At 33.7% G+C, this 19364-nt stretch overlaps 2 protein-coding genes and 1 pseudogene across 4 annotated transcripts; 1 reads left to right on the top strand and 2 right to left on the bottom strand.

Annotated features, from left to right (window-relative positions):
• Positions 1-246: 246 nt before the first annotated feature.
• Positions 247-2262, bottom strand: LOC136208542 (UDP-glycosyltransferase 73C1-like). Its single transcript, XM_065999505.1, has one exon. The coding sequence runs from the start codon at positions 1914-1916 to the stop codon at positions 354-356; it is 1563 nt and encodes a 520-aa protein (XP_065855577.1). The 5' UTR covers positions 1917-2262; the 3' UTR covers positions 247-353.
• Positions 2263-9947: 7685 nt separating this feature from the next.
• On the bottom strand, positions 9948-17491 carry LOC136208544 (UDP-glycosyltransferase 73C6-like). Of its 3 annotated transcripts, none has more exons than XM_065999509.1 (4): positions 17330-17491; positions 16719-16781; positions 16232-16360; positions 9948-14655 (listed from the first exon to the last, which is right to left on the bottom strand). In XM_065999509.1, exon 4 carries the CDS (start codon positions 11711-11713, stop codon positions 10298-10300), a length of 1416 nt encoding a protein of 471 aa, XP_065855581.1. In that variant the 5' UTR covers positions 11714-14655; positions 16232-16360; positions 16719-16781; positions 17330-17491; the 3' UTR covers positions 9948-10297. The 3 variants fall into 3 exon arrangements, with proteins under 3 accessions (XP_065855581.1, XP_065855578.1, XP_065855580.1); XM_065999506.1 differs by having other exon boundaries at positions 16727-16781; XM_065999508.1 differs by having other exon boundaries at positions 9948-14578; positions 16727-16781.
• On the top strand, positions 14272-15903 carry LOC136208543 (UDP-glycosyltransferase 73C1-like; annotated as a pseudogene).
• Positions 17492-19364: the final 1873 nt, after the last annotated feature.

The following is a 19364-nucleotide window of genomic DNA, read 5'->3' as shown; positions in this document are numbered from 1 at the left end:
GTCATATTAGAGTATGATGTTGTGTGTATATCAAATTCTATAATGTGATACTATATATTTATTAAATGACATGTGTCATTTTTTATTGAGCAGCTCACATCATATGAGATTCTGATGTGATATGCTTGGCACATAGTATAATTTCTCACAAAGAGAAATGAAAATGAGATGCGGATGAAATTCTTACTAAATTTTCTTTACAATTTGAGGTAATGATGGAGTCAGAAATTTGCGAAAGGAGCAAAATTCTTACTAAATTTTCTTTTATAAAGTGTTTTAAAACCGCTAATTAGATCAACTAATTCAGTACCAAAGGGTTAAACAATGCATAACATGATACATATATTAGCTTATTATGCTAAACCTTTATTTGCGGCTAGCATCCTAATATCTTCTATTAATAGTTTCAAATTGAGATAAGATGACCCATATTCTTCCAACGCTTTCTTAGCTTTCACACTCAAGTCTTTTACTCTTCTTTTCCTCTCTTCACTTTCCTCTCCTACCTCCGTTAGTTCTAATATAGCCTTTGTAACATCTTCCTTCTTAACCACAACTCCAATCTTATCTTCATGCCCCCAAACCACAGTCACTTTAGCCCCAACCTTCACACCGATCTGCAACACATCCACAATTAGCTTTTCATTGCAAAACTGATCCCCAAAAAGCGGCCAAGTAATCATAGGTACACCTGCACTCATCGCTTCCAACGTAGAATTCCACCCGCAATGCGTCAAGAATCCCCCAATTGCTACATGTGACAGTATAACAAGTTGCGGCGCCCATCCTCTTATTATAAAACTTCTCCCTTTAGTTCTTTCTTCGAAACCTTCTTCCTCTATCCACTTTTCCAACTCCCTCGATTTCTCGCCTCCTCTTAAAACCCAAATGAACGATCTATTCGACGCTTCTAACCCTAACGCAAGCTCTATTAACTGCGAAGTTACTAAATTACAAAGGCTACCAAAGCAAACGTATATTACAGAACCTGATTGCTGCTCGTCGAGCCATTTCAAGCATTCATCGGATTTTTCGGTCGATGTACTATCGCCTCTTTGAATCCGATCCAAGTTATGTTTATCGTTGATGAGCGAAACCGGACCGATACACCAAACCTTTTTATCTTGTAACTTTTTATATTGCTGGATAAATTCCGACTCCAAATCTTCGAAGGAATTGATTATGAGACCGTATGTTACCTTTTCGGCAGCTGCCACTTCCGAAGCAAACGCATCGCCGTTTTGAATAACTGCACCTACGAGTTGCCGTTTGGTAAACTGTAGATGAGGAGGCAATCCAGGAATAGAAAAGTATTCTGAATCGGAATTGATAGTTTCGAGTATCCCGGAATTGTATACTCTATCCATAAATAACATAGAAAGGCAAGAAAATCCAACGAAAGATATTCTCGGAAGAAGAAGTTTCGTAGCAACTCGGCTTGTGTAAGGCAAATTCATATCGGAAATGATACAATTAGGGCTTGGATTCATCTGTTGAAGCAATGTTTCAACTGGATCTTGTAGAAGATTGAATGCGGAGTAGAAATCTATGGTTAAGCCTAACGAAGATAGCATGTCGAGATTTTCACAATCTGCTGGTAGTCCTGCTGATTCTGCCGGAAATTTGAGTTCGACGAGGTTGATTGGGAGGCCGGATTCGAGATCACGATTGAGGATTTTTCTGAAACGATTAGCATTGATTGGAGTAGTGATTATTGTGATGATAACTCCTTGTTGAGCTAATAATCTGGCGATGTCAATCATCGGAATCATGTGGCCTTGAGCCGTCAGAGGAAATAACACGAAATGTAGTTTTTCAGATTCAGACGCCATTTGGGAAAGAAAAAGATGGAGGAAACGCAGATAAGAAGATGAAAGAAGAAAAGAGTTTTCAGTACTTGGTGATATACATCTCATAAATTCCACTTATCTCTTATCTTTATCGAATAATAATCTGAATTTCCAAATAAACAATTCAAATTTTTTTTTAAAAAAGCATCGTTAGGTTCTGTGTAAATTATATAATGATGTACCGCATTTGTCATACTTCACACTGATGACCTTTTATTGAAGTGTATAATCGGTAATTTTAACTAGTCAACATGTCACGTTAGTAATTTGACATTCATTAAAGTCAAAACTACTGACCTGACACGTTAACTTTACATTGGCCGGTCAATTTTTTATTTTTATGGAAATCAAATTGTTGATGTGGTGTGTTGACTGAATGTTAGCCAGTCACAATTACCGGTTGTATATTTCAGTGGAAGATCATCATAAGATTGTACCCTTTTATGTGCAAAATTAAAAGTTGTATACCAAAATGTAAAATATAACAAATGTTGTACACCACATATGTAATTTGCCTTTAGGTTTTTTATCATTTTTTTTTGTCTAATTAAGTCCTTAATGAACAAAAAAATCAATTTTGAACATAGAACTCGGTTAACGGAGTGTTATTCATTGCAAATGCATTCAAAATTTTTATTTTTTTTCACTGTTTGAAATCAATTTTAGATGTGTAACGTGGCTATAGAAAAAATGTAAAAATCTTAATTCAAATGTAAAATTATTATTTTTTATAATTTTAAATACAAATAAAATTAATAACATTTTTTTAACAGAATTAGATGTTCACAACTTACTAATTTGATAAGCAATGGTTTAATGGGATCAAAAATAAATGATCATGAACTTAATGTATTCAAATAAAAGATTAAGAGCTTAATGAACAAAAAAAAAAAAGATTAGAGACCTAATGATGCCCTTTGCCTTAGAAAATTGTGAAAAGTTTTATATTTGGATAAAGATCAAATTTAGTCCTAACATTTTAAGAAAAAATGCAGATTTAATTTCAACCAATAAAATTATATAAATTTAAGTTTTTTTTTAGTAGAAAAGGAAAGAAAAAAAAAACAAACAAACAAAACAACTCAACCCGGGATCAGCCTAGGAAAACTGACCCCCACCACATCCTCCAAGATCAAAGAAGAAATGAAGCCCGGTGGAGAAGAAAATGTAGAAAGACCCAACAAACCAGAGTGCCATTCCATTGCAAGACGGTCCGCGATGCGGTTCTGCTCCCTATAAATATGAACAAACTTAATAGACTCAAAGGAGGACCCAATCCTTTTAATGCATTTAATAATATTCAAACTATTCCGGCAAACAGACTTGCCTTCAGAAATCATTTTAATCGCTTCTTGGTTATCTGAATCAATTTAAGTTTAATGTTTCTAAATAAAATCAATTTTAGCATTACCTTATTGAAAAATTAAAAAAAAACAACTTAATTTGTATTTAACTGTCACTCTAGACTTTTAAATATCAATTATATATAAAATATTTAGTTTATTATTAATAAAATTATAAAAAAAAAAATCTATTAAAATGCTAAAAGATAATTCTGCTATGCATAAATCAATCATAATTTTTTTTATCAACTTGTTTAAAATATTTGTTGTGTTTGTAATAGTTACACATAACTAATAAAAAAAATGTAAATTTATTAATAAACATGTTAGAGAAGTTGCAATGTGACTCTATATTTTAAATTTTTCTTTTTTTTCTGAAACCATAACATAAAATATTTATATTTTATTTTCTTAGCTGTTCACTTTCACTTGGTGCTAGTATAAAATTGGGAAGTTTCTATAACCATCCACGTGATTGAGCTTCTTTTTGTACAAATTCACATTATTATATACTATATGATGCTCTTCATCACCGCTTTTCTGGTAGGGTGTCGGGACATAACATGGAAAATTTGTTCATAAGTAAATACATTTTAAATAATTTTAATTATTCTAAATAATTTTAATTATCTTGTGAATCCAGAAATTGAGGGAGGGGTTGTAAATTTTTTTTAGTCCAGGATCACTAATTATATCATCTGGGTTAAACTCAACACTAGTATTTGAATTGAGAAGTATTTGTGCATTAGGACTACTACTGCTAGCTAATTCATCAACCGAACTTCGTGCTCTTTTAAACACAAATTTATCCATTAACCTACATAAATGAATTAAACCAATTCAATTCAATAATGCCAAATCAATTCAATTAATAATACCAAATCAATTCAATTCAATTCAATTCAATAAATACCAAATCAATTCAACCAATTCAATCCATTAACCTAAAATTAAGAATAACCTAAAATTAATATCCATTAACCTAAAATTAAGAACAAACAAAATAAACTATCAATCAATATCCATTTTCCTAAAATGAATTTAACCTAAAATTAATTTAACCTAAAATTTAAATTAAAGGAAAAAAAGAAGTTAAACTAACTAACAGCAGATTGGAGGAGATGATCAGGGGCGGACGGCCGGCCGGAGGCAGGGGAGCGCGTCGGACGGAGGAGGAGGAGAGGAGGAGAGGAGTGTGTGCGTTTGCTGTGAGTGGGGGGAGAGGAGAAGCGAGGGTCGATGATATGAGGGAGAGAGAAGAAAGCGATATATTAATATATTGCTAGGTTTCTGCTGTTTAGAACAAATTACCAAAACGACGTCGTTTTGGGAGAAAAAAAAAAAAATTTTTCCCGGGTGAAGGGGGGCAAATGCCCCCTATGCCCCCCCCCCTCCCCCCTAAATCCGCCCCTGAGAGAGAGCAATTTTTTTTATAATAGTAACTTAGAAAATAAAAAATGGTGATTCCATCTGAAATAAGAACTTTTATTATTGAGATCAATATTTTGAGATTGAATTTTTATGTTAGGACGTGTTTGGTAACACCTTTCAACATTTCAAATTAATACACCAATGATTTTTAATATTTTAGTGATATTACATCAAATAAGGACTTAAAAGAAATTGGACATATGGACCAATAAGAGATCCTATGACTGTTAGGGACATGCATGGAAGGTTCTAGAGAAAGATTGTATAGGCAGCTGCTTAGAGCTTTCCGATTAGGAGGGTTTCCCATCCAAAAAATTAATTTTTTTCTTTATAAAATTAAAAATTACTTTCAATTATAATACAATAATGTCTCTTTTTTTTTTGTTAGTCATCGTCTCTTAACAATAGCATAACAAAGGTCTTCAAATTTTATTTTACAAATTTTCTTTTAACATTAATAGGGATGCGTTACAGATTTAGCTATATGGTTATTGGGGAAAGCAAATTCAGTACTAAAATAGCATAATTTTAAAGCCAAGATTCACCAAACAATACTATGTCAATGTCATTAATAAATGATGAGTTTTTTAGGTAACATGAAAGCCTTATTGGGTTGTCAGAATGCTCGAGGTCGTAGGATAGCCAGAACATAAAATTGCACATGAAACAAAAAATCATCTTTCATTAACGAGACTTTTTTTAGTGAAAGATTGGGACGCGATTAAGAGGTCAGACATCCCAACTAGGTTGACACCTCTAACGCACTTAACCAACCCTGAATATTATTAATAAAAAATAGAAAATTACAAAAGAGGGAGAAAATTAAAGGAAACGAATATGAGCAACATTACAAAGGTCATCGAAAACATGAGATTGGCAAAAATAAGGCGCAGAATGCCACTAGTGGAACGCTGACGCAGATTTGCCAAAACAGGCAAGACGATTCGCAGCTTGATTACCATAGGGATAAATTTATATACAATCTAACAATAATATATCTATTAATTGTTTCGTTATTTGCAAAATTTTCAAAAAGTTTGATCTTTAATTGGTTCTTTTTGTTGAGTAAAAAATTAATTGTATTTTATATATATTAGATTTAAATTTGTAAAAAAAAAGGAGTATAGGAGTTGCTAAGGGTCAGGACTGGCCTGAGCATAGGACAGAAGTGTGACTGCCTAGGACCTGGGCCAAAAGAGATCGAATTGTTTTTTTACTGTATATATAGTAATTTTTATAAATGTATTTAAAATACCCATTCATACTTAGAAAATGACCATATAATATGATATTTTAGAAATATGCCCAACTTTTTATTTTAAGCTTTTAAGTACAATTTTTAATTTATTTAGGGGTCATAAAAATGTAAGGACCGGCCTTGTCTAGTGTCTCTAAAATGCTGAAGCCGGCCATGAGGACATGTGTCCCAATCACTTGGCCGTATTCCAAATATACGCTTCTAATCCTTAAGAAGCGTCGTAACTTATGGAAAGGGTGACAGTTACAAAAGCGTATAGATATGTGGGCCAATCAGGTATTACCACGTGAAGATTAACACAGTAGTATGTACCTTTCATTCATATCTATAAACAGTCATTCACAAATGGCACAAGGTATACATCTTCCTTCACTCTGCCTTCTAAATCATGCTTACTTCACTTTTAGTAACGTCGTTGATTTAAGCATTAGAGGATGTCATACGTCGGTCCACCTCTAACAGTTTGTTAATTCCTTATCAGGTGAATCAACTTCAGTTTCTCAAGCCTACGTCACAGTTTGAGAGTCATCAAGTGTTGCAGTGAGCGTAGACTTACCTCTCGACATGATTTAGATGAAAAGTTTTGTGTTTCAACATGTCATTCGACCGATTTCAGATATCCCAAGTACTTCAGTCATGTACACCAGAAATCGTGGCCTCGTTGACTCCAGTGACAACTTGCTGGAACCATTGCTTATTGCTCTAGCATCATAGCATAAAATTGAAGTCTTCTTAGGATCTCTAGATCATGAGCAGCATAGGTTTATGGATGAGATCACGAAAAAGCTCATATAGAATATTGGCTCCGTTTAGCAATCTATGAATATCTTGAGAGCAAAGCACGCTATTGATAGGGACATTTTGTCCCTATCTTTTGGGATAATTTACGGTTTACTTTAAGTTAAATTATTAGATTTAGTGCTAGTTTTATGCATATTTCAATAAATTAGCAACAAGTAATAAATTACTCCCTCCGTTCTTTTTTATATGTCGTTTAAGGTTTTTCATCAAGACCAATGCAATATTAATGAGACTATAAAAATGACTAATGTACCCTTAATACTTTTCTCCTAGATCTCTACTTTCTATGCAAAGTTTCTCTCTCGTATTAATTTTTATGGCTTAATTAAGATCATTTGCATTAATAACTATATTTCTCTCTTACAATAAATAGGGGCAAATTAGAGAAAGCATTGTAAAAAGTGCATTGGTAATACAAAACGACATATAAAAATGAACAAATTGAAAAGCCCAAAACGTCATATAATAAAAAACGGAGGGAGTATGTACTTTTAGTTAATTTTCGTCATTTTGAATCTCATTTTGTTATAAATAAAGTAAATAAATAAATCAAGTAATCTCGGTGTTCATAGTTGTTCTTTGCAGGATAAACGTACGAGATGGAAAAGGCGATGAAAACTGGTCAACTCAGTCCCCGCGGAGCATAACATGTACCACGCGGAGCTTGAAGCAGTGAGAAATGTTTGATAAACTTCAGAAACTCATTCACGCGGAGCGTGACCCTTTCTACGCGGAGATTGAACCTTTTATAGAACAGAAACAAGGCTTCAGCAGCTCATCCACACGGAGCTTGAGGTATCCCACATAGAGGGCAGATTTGACACATTTTCGTATTTTCATTGTATCTCCCTCATACGAACTCGGATTCAGGCGATTCAAAATGCGTTGGAAAGCTAAGAGAAAGATGAACAAGTGACTAATAATATCATCTCCAAATTTGCAGTGTAACAGACTCAAATAATTAATCTAAATTGTTGGACGTGTTGAAGCCTAGGAAATCTTTCATGGCTGTGAAATATGCAAGGAAGAAAATAAACAAATAATGAAGCATCATATGCTTCATTATTCTACATCAAATTCAAAGTCTTCCTACCACTTTTACACACATTCAAAGTCTCCCTTCACATTCAAAGTCTTCCTTCAAAGTCTTCTCTTCACATTCAAAGTCTTCTTACTTAATGTAATTACAATTATGACCCAAACTTGATTTGTGTATAAATAGGAGTGCTTGGTACTCATTTAGATATGGAGATTTTTGTGTAAGAAAACTCTATCAAATTCAATTTTCCATGTACTAAAGTTCCTTACACCTTGAGAGCTTTGTATAATCCTTCTGTTACGCCGCCGACTTCCATCCGCATTCACCAAACTCGAGAGTTCCACCTCCAACTCCTACGAGACGACTTTGAGTCCGGTTAGCTAGTTCTAAGGGTCTATTCTTCTTCCCTTTCTACTTGTTAATTAGCTTTTACTCTTTCTATGTACCAGGCTTGGTTGCATTCCGTACTTACACGTTCCACATTTATAATATATGATCTACAATTTCAGTTTCACTATACGTGTCATTATTTATTACTTGCTTTGATACTTATAATTGATTATTGTGTAGGTCGCTTACGAGCTCCGAAATCTACTAGGAATCACATAGGTGTTGCCTTATCGAAATTGACAATCCGAAAACCGTAGGAATTGACGAGCCACGGAACTTACGGGCCTTAGTTTCTGATCCTAAGAATTAGAGTCTCCTTAAGAAGGAATCACGACCCTAGAACCTCACGGAGTTGTTCGATCTATACATAGTTGTCTTTGCAAGAGTAAATTATTAACCGTATATGTTTTGAGTTGTTTGTCGTATGTTATAACTTATCATTACCCGTATCATTCCAAAGGGGCTTGAAATACATGAAAATTGTCTCACCCCTAATTTAGGAGTAGTTTGTAGTTGTCACCAAACTCAAGCCTAAAGTATTTACCGCTTAGATAATGTGTAAAACTGAGTAGTTTAATACTTGTAGTTATAAATCCCGTGGATTCGATACCCAGCCTTAACCAGAATTATTACTTGATATGACGGGGTACACTTGCCCCTACGTGGCGTCTAGTAGAATTAAAGCACTTAGAAAGATCATAACCATAACACACACATAATAGTTTACCGATCTATTGTAGGCGCGCCACATCAACTATGCAAATGGAGGTAATGCGAGCTGATCTAAATGGAGCAAATGAGACAAGTAAACATGCCGATAGACATGACTACATGATATGTTCTAATGGAGATCATATCGCCTGAACTTGTCCTCAAAAAAAAATGCATCAAAGGAATCTCAACATGGAATGGATAGAGGGTGATCTAAAAAAAAGGACTATTAGTCATGTGCACCGAAAGCATTGGCATTCGCTAACCCCTCCTAAACAGCCTCATCAATTGGAAATTTAAGAACAACCCAATAAGGGTTAGCTAGACGGGTTAGCATGCCTATGAAAAAGTCTAATCACAATTAATTAAAATCAATTTTATAATATATTTAGTTCAATTATTGTTTACTGTTTAATGTTTAAGTTAGTTATTTGCTATATAAATGGTAACCGATAAATATTAACTAATTCTTTTTTAAAGTAATTATCAACAATTATTTTTCAATTCTTTTTTTTTTTGGTAGGCAAAGGAAAGAAAAAACAAAGAAATCAAAAACCAAAACATTAACCCGGGATTAGACTGGAAAAGCTAACACCAACTCGATCCTCAGAAAGCAGGGAATAAAGGAAATCCAGAGGTGACGAGAAGGTAGAAACTTCCAGCATCCTCGTCTGGCCTTCAGCAGCAAGGCGGTCAGCAACCCTATTCTGCTCCCTACAGACATACTCAAAGATGATGGAATCGAAAGAAGAACATAACCTATTGATCCCTTTTACTAAATTTTGGTTGCCCAAGCATAAAGCCTTCTTATCAGAGATAATTTTAACTGCTTCAAGGTTATCTGATTCCACAAAAAGATTTTTTTAATCCAAATTTTTAGCGAACCTAAGCCCAGAGAAAATTCCCCAGAATTTATTAGAGTTAATATAGTTTCAAGTAAAGAAAAAAAAGTGGAATATACATTAGAGTTAATATTAATTTCCTTAGTAATTTTTATATGTATTTACTTGAAAAATGTTAACATTTAACTATAGAGTTTATACCATTTGGATCAACATTAATCTGTTTTCAACTATAAGTTAAATTGTTGTTCTCCAAAAATGTTAGAAACAAATTCAATCATCATATATATTAATACAAGATAAATCATATTAAACCAAATGATTACATATATATTATGATAATTGATAGATTAATGTTCTATACTAACAACAAGCAATTCTTCTCAAAACAAAACGACAACCAATGGATATTATAATAATTTACTCCAATATTATGTAGATATTATCCGCGTTTACATGTATTGAATATACCTTACTAATAAGTCACAATCAGTCTCCCTAAATTTTCGATGTGGGATTCAGTTTATTCATACTCCTCATTACCATCCTTTACGGTGGTTCATTGCTCAAACCTTCTACCGAACTCCACCCGCTCTGGACCGGGTTTGGTACATACAATGTAACAATTCACATCAAGGTAAGGTTTTGCTTACTACTAACATCCTAATATCTTCTATCAATAGTTTCAAATTGAGATAAGACGATCCATTTTCCTCCACGGCTATCTTAGCCTTCACACTAAACTCTTTTGCTCTTCTCCTCCTCTCTTCACCTTCCTCTCCTACATCCATTAACTTCAATATAGCCTTTCTAACATCTTCCTTCTTAACCACAACTCCAATTTCCTCCTCCTCCCCCCAAGCTAACATAACCTCTACCCCAACCTTCACACCAATCTTCAACATTTCCACAACCAACTTTTCATTCGAAAACTGATCAGCAAAAAGCGGCCAAGTAATCATAGGCACCCCAGCACTTATCGCTTCAAGTGTTGAATTCCACCCGCAATGTGTCAAAAATCCCCCAATTCCTACATGCGACAGTATAGCAAGTTGCGGCGCCCATCCTCTTATTATAAAGCTTCTCCCTTTAGTTCTTTCTTCAAAACCTTCTTCCTCCATCCACTTTTCTAACCCTATCGATTTCCCGCCTCCTCTTATAACCCAAAGGAACGGCCTATTCGACGCTTCTAACCCTAACGCAAGCTCTATTAACTGCAAGGTTACTAAATTACAAAGGCTACCGAAACATGCGTATATTACCGAACCTGATTGTTGCTCATCGAGCCATTTCAAGCATTCATCGGGTTGCTCAATCAGATCCGAATTGTTGAGTGAAACCGGACCGATACACCAGACTTTACCGCTTATCTTTCTATACTCTTTCACAAATACAGACTCCAACTCTTCAAAAGTATTCATTATGATTCCATATGTTACCTTCTCAGCTTCAATTACTTCCTCATTAAAGGAAGCCATGTCTCGGAGAGTAGCTACCGGAAGTTGTTGTTTGGTTATGTGCACAGGATGAGACAATCCAGGGACAGAAAAGTATTCAGAATCAGAACTGTATATCCTCTCCATGCATAACATACAAAAGCAACAGAATCCATTAAAACCTATTCTTGGAATTTGAAACTTGATAGCTACTTGACTTGTGTAGTATAAATTCATATCAGAGATCATACAATTAGGCTTTGGAATCATGTCTTGGATCAATTTTTCCACTGGATCTTTTAAATTGTTGGTTGCAAAGAAGAAATCTTTGCCTGATTCTAATGAAGTTAACATGTCGAGATTTTCGCAATCTTTTGGTAGTCCGGCTTCTTCTGCAGGGAATTTAACTTCGACAAACTTGATTGGAATGCCGGATTTTAGAGCACGATCGAGAGTTTGTTTGAGCCGATTTGCATTAAGAGGTGTAGTGATTAGTGTGACAAGAACTCCATTTTGAGCTAATAGTTTGGCTATTTCCATCATGGGGATCATATGGCCTTGGGCCATGAAAGGGAATAAAATGAAGTGTAGTTGCTGAGATTTAGAAGCCATTGAAAGTAATTTGACTGTACTTTTTAGAATGAAAAGATATATATATATTCTTCTAAGAAATGATTCTTGGAGTTTTATTGTTTAGCCTGCAATACAATGTTGGTAATATTTGGATTCGGCAGATTCCAAAAGTTTATAGAAAATTGTATTAGCAAATTATTAGCTTCTATGTGAATTGATGTATTATTAAATTATAGGTAAATAATTTATTAGTCCCTTCCTTTTTACTGTTATATTTGGCGTAAGCTGAGAGACAGAAAATAACAGAGTAACATGATCATTTTGTAATTACTATGGCTATCCTGAAAACTAAGATATGTTCGGTTAAAAATCTAAGAAAACTAGACAAAATGACCAAATGGTTAATATTCACAAAAGATATAGACCTTATGATGTGTTTTTCAAAATAAGAGGATTAAACAGTATATTACGTAAAAAGATGGGGACTAATAAATTGTTTACTTTTAAATTACATGAATTGGTAATTACCGCCCTCATTTGGACTTTTTGCCTTCTCATAATTTTGATCAAAAACTGAAAATTCTCTCTCCAAAATCACAAACCCGAACAACAATAATTGAAATTATGAAAATAATTGATGCGTGACAACCCGAGAACTCCGGAAATGGATGATTACCTCAGAAACATTAAAATTTACGTTTTTTTATCAAAGAAGTCATGAAAATAATACATATTTTTTGTGACGATTTTGCATTTTTCGCAACAAACAATTTGACTGATTTTTCATAAAAAAAATTTATGCCTAGGCGGATGAATCTGACATGCAGATTCTCTTTCAGAAAAAAATCAATTTTTGAAAAAAATATATGAAAAGGATAAAATTGTCCAAATAGGGGTGGTAATAAGTAATCTGGGGCGGTAAATAGCAACACCCATTGATATTATTGGTACACCTGATACAAGCATTAAAGTTGAAAACCAACTGTATTTTTTGAAGTTGTTTCTTTGGATGTTTATATTGAATTGATCAAATCAATGCTGCAGCTTTAGATTAAGTTTAGAGGTAGAGGGGAGTGGTACAAGGTTTTACTAAACATGGAAATTAATGAAATTGAATTCTATCTTTTCTTGTTTATATATTGTTAGAATTGATGTTAGTCTATAGCAAGATATAATGAGCTTGTTTCTATTAAATCGTATTGTTTATACTACTGTCAAGTGGCACACTATTTCATTTTCTTTATTCTTTGCCGTTGTATGTTTTTTAATCAGTAATGTTCACCTGAACCCTAATTTACCGTTAGATCTAGACTTATTAAAATCCTAATATGGAAATTCAAAGCATTATAAGGCTTCAATTTAACAAATCTAAATCTAACCGTGAGTGACCAAGGGTCTAGATGAATACTACTGTTTTGTTTCCTGAACTATATATATGCTCTGTCTTTTCCTTTTGTAACTGATTATTTATTGCAATGAAATGAACAAAGAAAGTTTATTTCCTCTCTATCAAAATATCATGGGTGTCAGAGCTTCTAGGTTTATTGCCAAATTGTTTCAAACACTGGGTCTGCATTACCAACTTAGTTCTAACTAGTAAATAGTGTAATGTTACTTTAATAACACACTATATTTATTTGTATATATGCTAATAAATGCTAATAATTTCCTAGAAGTTATCTATGTTTTATATGTTAAAACATTTCTTCAGAAATTTAATCTGCCGAATCCAAAATGCACAAAACATACACAAAGGACAACCTTTTCCTTTTTAAATCAAACTAGACTTTGTTGCATCCATTTAACTTCACTTGGTAATGGTGACCAAAAGGTTCCAAAATTTATTGGAGCAAAGCATCTATTTTCAATAGGTTCTCATTAAACAATTTATACTGACACGATGCATTTATACCAGGGTAAAGTTTAAATAAAACCCATGTGGTTTCACTAATTTTCAAATAAAGGACTGTGGTTTACTTTTTGTCAAAACGAGGACTGAGGATTTCAACTTTAGCAAAATAAGGACTTTTTCGATTGATACTATTAAAATCACCCTTAACAACTTCAAAAATGACATATTTTAAGAACTACTAATATTCTAAGCAACTTTAATTCTTCAACTTTTTTATTTCGAGATTATTTAGATGATGTTTGGTAAAGAGAGAGAAAGTTAATGTTTAGAGAGAGAAAGTTCCAAAAAAGATGATTTTCTAAAATCGAAAATGTAGTTCCATAGAAAATATGACATTGAACAACTTTAATTCTTGAAAATTTTCATTTTCAGTTCGTTAAAGATAGTTTTAATAGCATTATTAAAAGTGCGAAACCTCAATCCCCGTTTTGACAAAAAGTAAACCACAGTCCTTTATCTGAAAATTAGTGAAACCACGTGGGTTTTATTTGAACTTTCCCCTTTATACTATTATTTTTTCTTTTTTCATCTTTTATATCAATATAATCATACGAAATACATAGATCATATAACATGATAACCCATTTCAACACTCCTAATTTTGACGAGTATATATATACATATATAGAGAGAGAGACGTACCTATTTAGCCTACTAATTCAGTAGTACCCAACATATTGATTTCATGGCTTCTGAATCTGAGCAGCTGCACATTATTCTGTTTCCTTTCTTGGCCCAAGGTCATATGATCCCCATGATTGACATTGCCAGATTGTTAGCTCAGAATGGAGTTATTGTAACAGTAATCACCACCCCTCTTAATGCAAATCGTCAAACAAACTCTCGATCGAGCTGCAGAATCCGGGCTCCCAATCAAGTTCATCGAAATCAAATTTCCTGCAGAAGAAGCTGGACTGCCAAAAGGTTGCGAGAATCTCGACATGCTACCTTCTTTAGGAACAAGCATGGACTTCTTCTTTGCAACCAACTTGCTACAAGAACCAGTGGAAAGATTACTCCAAGATATAAAGCCAAGACCAAGTTGCATCATTTCTGATATGAACTTTCCCTACACAAGTCGAGTTGCCACAAATCTTCAGGTTCCAAGAATTTCTTTCAATGGTTTTAGTTGCTTTTGTATGTTAGTTATGGATTTGGTATACCATTCCGGGATGCTTGGAAGTATAAATTCGGAATCTGAATACTTCTCAATTCCTGGATTGCCTCCTCATATCCAACTAACCAAAAAGCAACTCCCAGGAGCATTTCTTTCAAATACTGATGCTTTTACAGCAGAAATAATGGCTGCTGAAAAGGTATCGTCTGGGTTCATAATAAATTCATTTGAAGAGTTGGAAAAAGACTTTCTTCCACAATACCAAAAGACAAGAGATGATAACAAGGTATGGTGTATCGGTCCGGTTTCGCTGAACAACAAACATAATCTGGATCTGATTCAAAGAGGTGATAAGATGTCTATCCAAGATTCTGATGAATGCTTGAAATGGCTTGACAAGCAACAACAAGGTTCTGTAATATATGTTTGCTTTGGTAGCCTTTGTAATTTGGTAACTTTGCAGTTGATAGAGCTTGGTTTAGGCTTAGAAGCATCGAATAGATCGTTCGTTTGGGTTTTAAGAGGAGGCGAGAAAACGACCGAGTTAGAAAAATGGATAGAAGAAGAAGGTTTCGAAGAAAGAACTAAAGGGAGAAGCCTTATAATAAGGGGATGGGCACCGCAACTTGCTGTACTGTCACATACAGCAATTGGCGGATTCTTAACACATTGCGGGTGGAATTCAACATTAGAAGGGATAAGCGTAGGAGTACCGATGATTACTTGGCCACTTTTTGCAGACCAGTTTTGCAATGAAAAGCTAGTTGTAGATGTGCTGAAGATCGGTGTGAAGGTTGGGGCAGAGGTAAGTGTTGTTTGGGGGGAGGAAGACAGAATCGGAGTTTCGGTTAGAAAGGAAGATGTTACGAAGGCTATATCAAAGCTAATGGATGTAGGAGAGGAAGGTGAAGAGAGGAGAAGAAGAGCAAAGGAGTTGAGTATGAAGACAAAGATAGCAGTGGAGGAAAATGGCTCATCTTATCTCAATTTGAAGCTATTAATTGAAGATATCAAGCTGCTTACAGCAAGCACAGCTTTAGCCTGATGTGAGCAGATATTTTTATTATGGGTTACATACATGGTGTATTGTCATTTTTCAACCTTCATTTTGCACACAAAACTGTACAACTTTTTGGACTTCCCACTAAAGTGTACGGCCGGTAATTGTGACCAGTCAACACGCCACATCAGCAATTTGACCTCCCTAAAAGTCAAAGAGGTTGTACACCAAATTGTGAAATATGGGCAAATGTTGTACACCACGTATGTAATTTACGTCTAATATTACTATAATATGCATATTTGTAATCAGTTATTTATCATGTAATCTTTAAAAAATGAGTTGCAACCTATTACAAAAAATGATAGAGCAATCATTTGACTACATTTTCTCAACAGAGACCAAGCATAGATTTTGTAAACATTTAAAGCAATCCATATCACATTACCTTTTTTTTTTTGGTAAGAATCCATATCACATTACTACTTATCTAGATTACCAGAAAATTATTAGTAAATTGTTACTGACCTCTCCAAGAAAACTTAAGGATGTACTCATCATCACGATCAAAATAGCTGAAAAAGTTATAAGTAAATTGCCACAGAGCTCTCCATTATGGCTTCACCACTAGTTGCTTTTGAGTGGTATTAAAAAAACCTACAGATTTGGCATTTGAACATAGACATGGTTCAGCAAAATAGTATACAGGCATCAGATCTGCACGGTGAAAAAAGTTGTTTCTCTAAAAAATGATTCTAGATCTCTCATTAGTACTGAATGATGTTATTGGGCAAGCTATGGTTCAGTTTTAGACAAATTTTATTGGTAATGCAATGAAGATTAGATAGCATTGTCATACTAATGCTTTTTAATTTGGGGCTTTTGTTTCTGGTGATGATGCTTTATCTCCTATTGTTAAAATCAATTACCAATTCATCAAAGAACAGGATAATACAACTATAGGATTACAAAATTAAATATTAGTAGTACAACTACACAAGGCTAAATAACATACAATTTTACCTCCGCTTTTTCTCGAGCAACACAGTGTCTTTTGCATCATACACTTCAAACTTTTCTGCAAGGAAAAATCAAAAGAAAAGGTCAACTAAGCTGCAACTTTACAACAGATTCATGAACAACAGCAAACACATTGGAAGATCTTCAAACCAAAGCATTATCCTCCAATTCCAGAAAATGAGTAAACTCACCTATTATGTAATTGCTGCTAATCAATTATGAGAGGCTTCTCAAGGTTTAAAACAGCATTGTCTTAATGAACATTCTATACTGCAAGTTATGTAATCAATGGTAGGTGAATTTGTAAATTAGTAATCTAGTGCCGTTTTTTCTGTCTTCAACAGTTGCAGTCAGTCGATCTACCACACATACAGAGCCAGTTACCTTAATCAAATATGAATCATACAATGAATTAAAACTAGCCATCTAGAAGTTAGTTAGTTTACAAGATATAACTGAAGATTCGATAAATGAGACTAATGACAGAATGAACATTGATATTTCGTCCTATGTAAAAAAGAAATAGAGGTCACTGAAATCCACTCAAAATAAATTCGATCAATAGAAAGTGAAATTGCTTGTCCTGTTAGCCGTCCGATCACTTACTTGGTTCGTGATAATCCAGTAGTAGTCCCTTCTGAGATGAGACTCTCTCGACTGAATCGGAAGGAGGAAGAAGGCTGAAAACCAGAGTTGTAATCTATCGAAGAGAAGAGGAAACTGAGTTTGTACCGGGAATAATCTCGCATTTCTCACACGCAAATGAAAAACAATATATATATATAATAATATAAAAAAAATGGTAAATCTATCTATCTATCTACCTATCTATTAAAAGCTGGATCTTACAATTGCTGATGTGGCTGCATTTTAAAGATTTGGCTGATGTGTCTTTTTTCTAAAGCTACTTTAATTTTCATATATTTTTATTTTTCTGTAAGCAGGATCGTGGACGTTTATGGAAATCAGACTTAACCGCTGATACTTTATAAACGGTTTCTAATTCTAACCCACGTTGCTTTCTAATTCTCGCTGACTTATCGTTTGCAGGGTATGTTGATTTCTGTTTTCGTCTGTTTTCATCTGCTCTGTTTGGATCACTGGTTAGTTTCTATTGATTTCCATCTGTTCTATTTGGATCGCTGCTTTGGTTTCTTGCATTTTGTCGAGTTTCTTTTTGATTTCTTTGTGTTATCATACTGTGAGTGGCCGGATTTAGGTTCTTTTGCTCTTTCTCGTGACTTCGGTCTTGCCGTGGCTCTCGACGTTTCTGCTGTGGGTGCGCCATGTCCGAGTTAGCTCCATACCCAATTGGTTTCTAATTTTAATTTTTACAGATTTCATTATCTGGTAAGAAATTTCAGATCCTTCATTAATTTCTTTGTTCATAATTGGTTTTCTAATTTCAGACCTAGACATCTGGTGAGAATTTAGCCATAAATAGAAAATCATATAGTTGGGTTCAAATGGGTTGGGGAAGGTTTTTTTATTTTATTTGTGTTCTTGGTTCATATTTAATATTTATTTACTAATTAAATTATTTGATGTTTAGGTTCTTAAACATAAGTCGAGCAGATAAAGTTCGATAAAATTGGAGGAGAAGTGGGTTTTATATCAGTTTCCACATTTGTTGTTCATCTCATTTAAACTTTGACGGTTAATAGAAAATATATCTACATCTTTCATTTGCGTCAAATATTGACTTGCTTGAATTTTTTTTTCACCAGAATATTATAAGGCCGCACGGGGTTAAAGGCTAGTTTCAGATAAAACCTATGTGGTTTTTTGTACCGGGAATAATCTCGCATTTTTCAGATAATGTACTGTCATTTACTTTTTGTCAATACGAAGATTGAGGTTTTCAACTTTAGCAAAATAAAGACTTTTTCGATTGACACTATTAAAATCACCATTGACAACTTAAAAAATGACATATTTTAAGAACTACTAATATTCTAAGCAATTTTAATTCTTCAACTTTTTTATTTTTAGATTATTTAAATGACGTTTGATAAAGAGAGAGAAAGTTAAGGTTTAGAGAGAAAAAGTTTCAAAAAAATGATTTTCGAAAATCGAAAATGTAGTTCCATAGAAAATATGACATTGAACAACTTTAATTCTTGAAAATTTTCATTTTCAAGTCGTTAAAGATGGTTTTAATAGCATTAATCCAAGTGCGAAACATCAATCCTCGTTTTGACAAAAAGTAAACCACAGTCCTTTATTTGAAAATTAATGAAACCATATGGGTTTTATTTAAAATTTACTCAAAAAATTTATGATAAGATCAAAGGTTAAAAAACACAAGGAACAAAAACTACTGCATACGAATACGTTGTTACATAGTAACTTCATTCGTATAAGTTAATAACTTATCCTCCTATAATTAGAGGTGTTCAAAAACCGAATTGGACTGAAATAACCGACTGAACTAAAGTGTTTTGGTTTTTCGGTTCGGTTTTTTTGGTCTGTTACATTCGGTTTCGATTTTATTTTTTTATAATAATTTGGTAAATTTGATCGGTTCGGTTTTTAAATTAAAATTATCAAATTAACCGAACCGACCGAACTAAATTAGATTTATTAATTATTAGTTAGTATAATTTAATTGTCTCTGATTATAATTAGCTTTAGATTTAAC

The sequence above is a fragment of the Euphorbia lathyris genome, chromosome 10 (genome assembly GCF_963576675.1).
Source record: "Euphorbia lathyris chromosome 10, ddEupLath1.1, whole genome shotgun sequence".
NCBI classification, from domain to species: domain Eukaryota; kingdom Viridiplantae; phylum Streptophyta; class Magnoliopsida; order Malpighiales; family Euphorbiaceae; genus Euphorbia; species Euphorbia lathyris.
This window is presented reverse-complemented; position numbering and strand designations above follow the sequence as displayed.

Coding starts and splice junctions, on each gene's coding strand:
- LOC136208544 (XM_065999509.1), bottom strand. CDS start 11,713: ATGGCTTCTAAATCTCAGCAACTACACTTCATTTTATTCCCTTTCATG.
- LOC136208542 (XM_065999505.1), bottom strand. CDS start 1,916: ATGAGATGTATATCACCAAGTACTGAAAACTCTTTTCTTCTTTCATCT.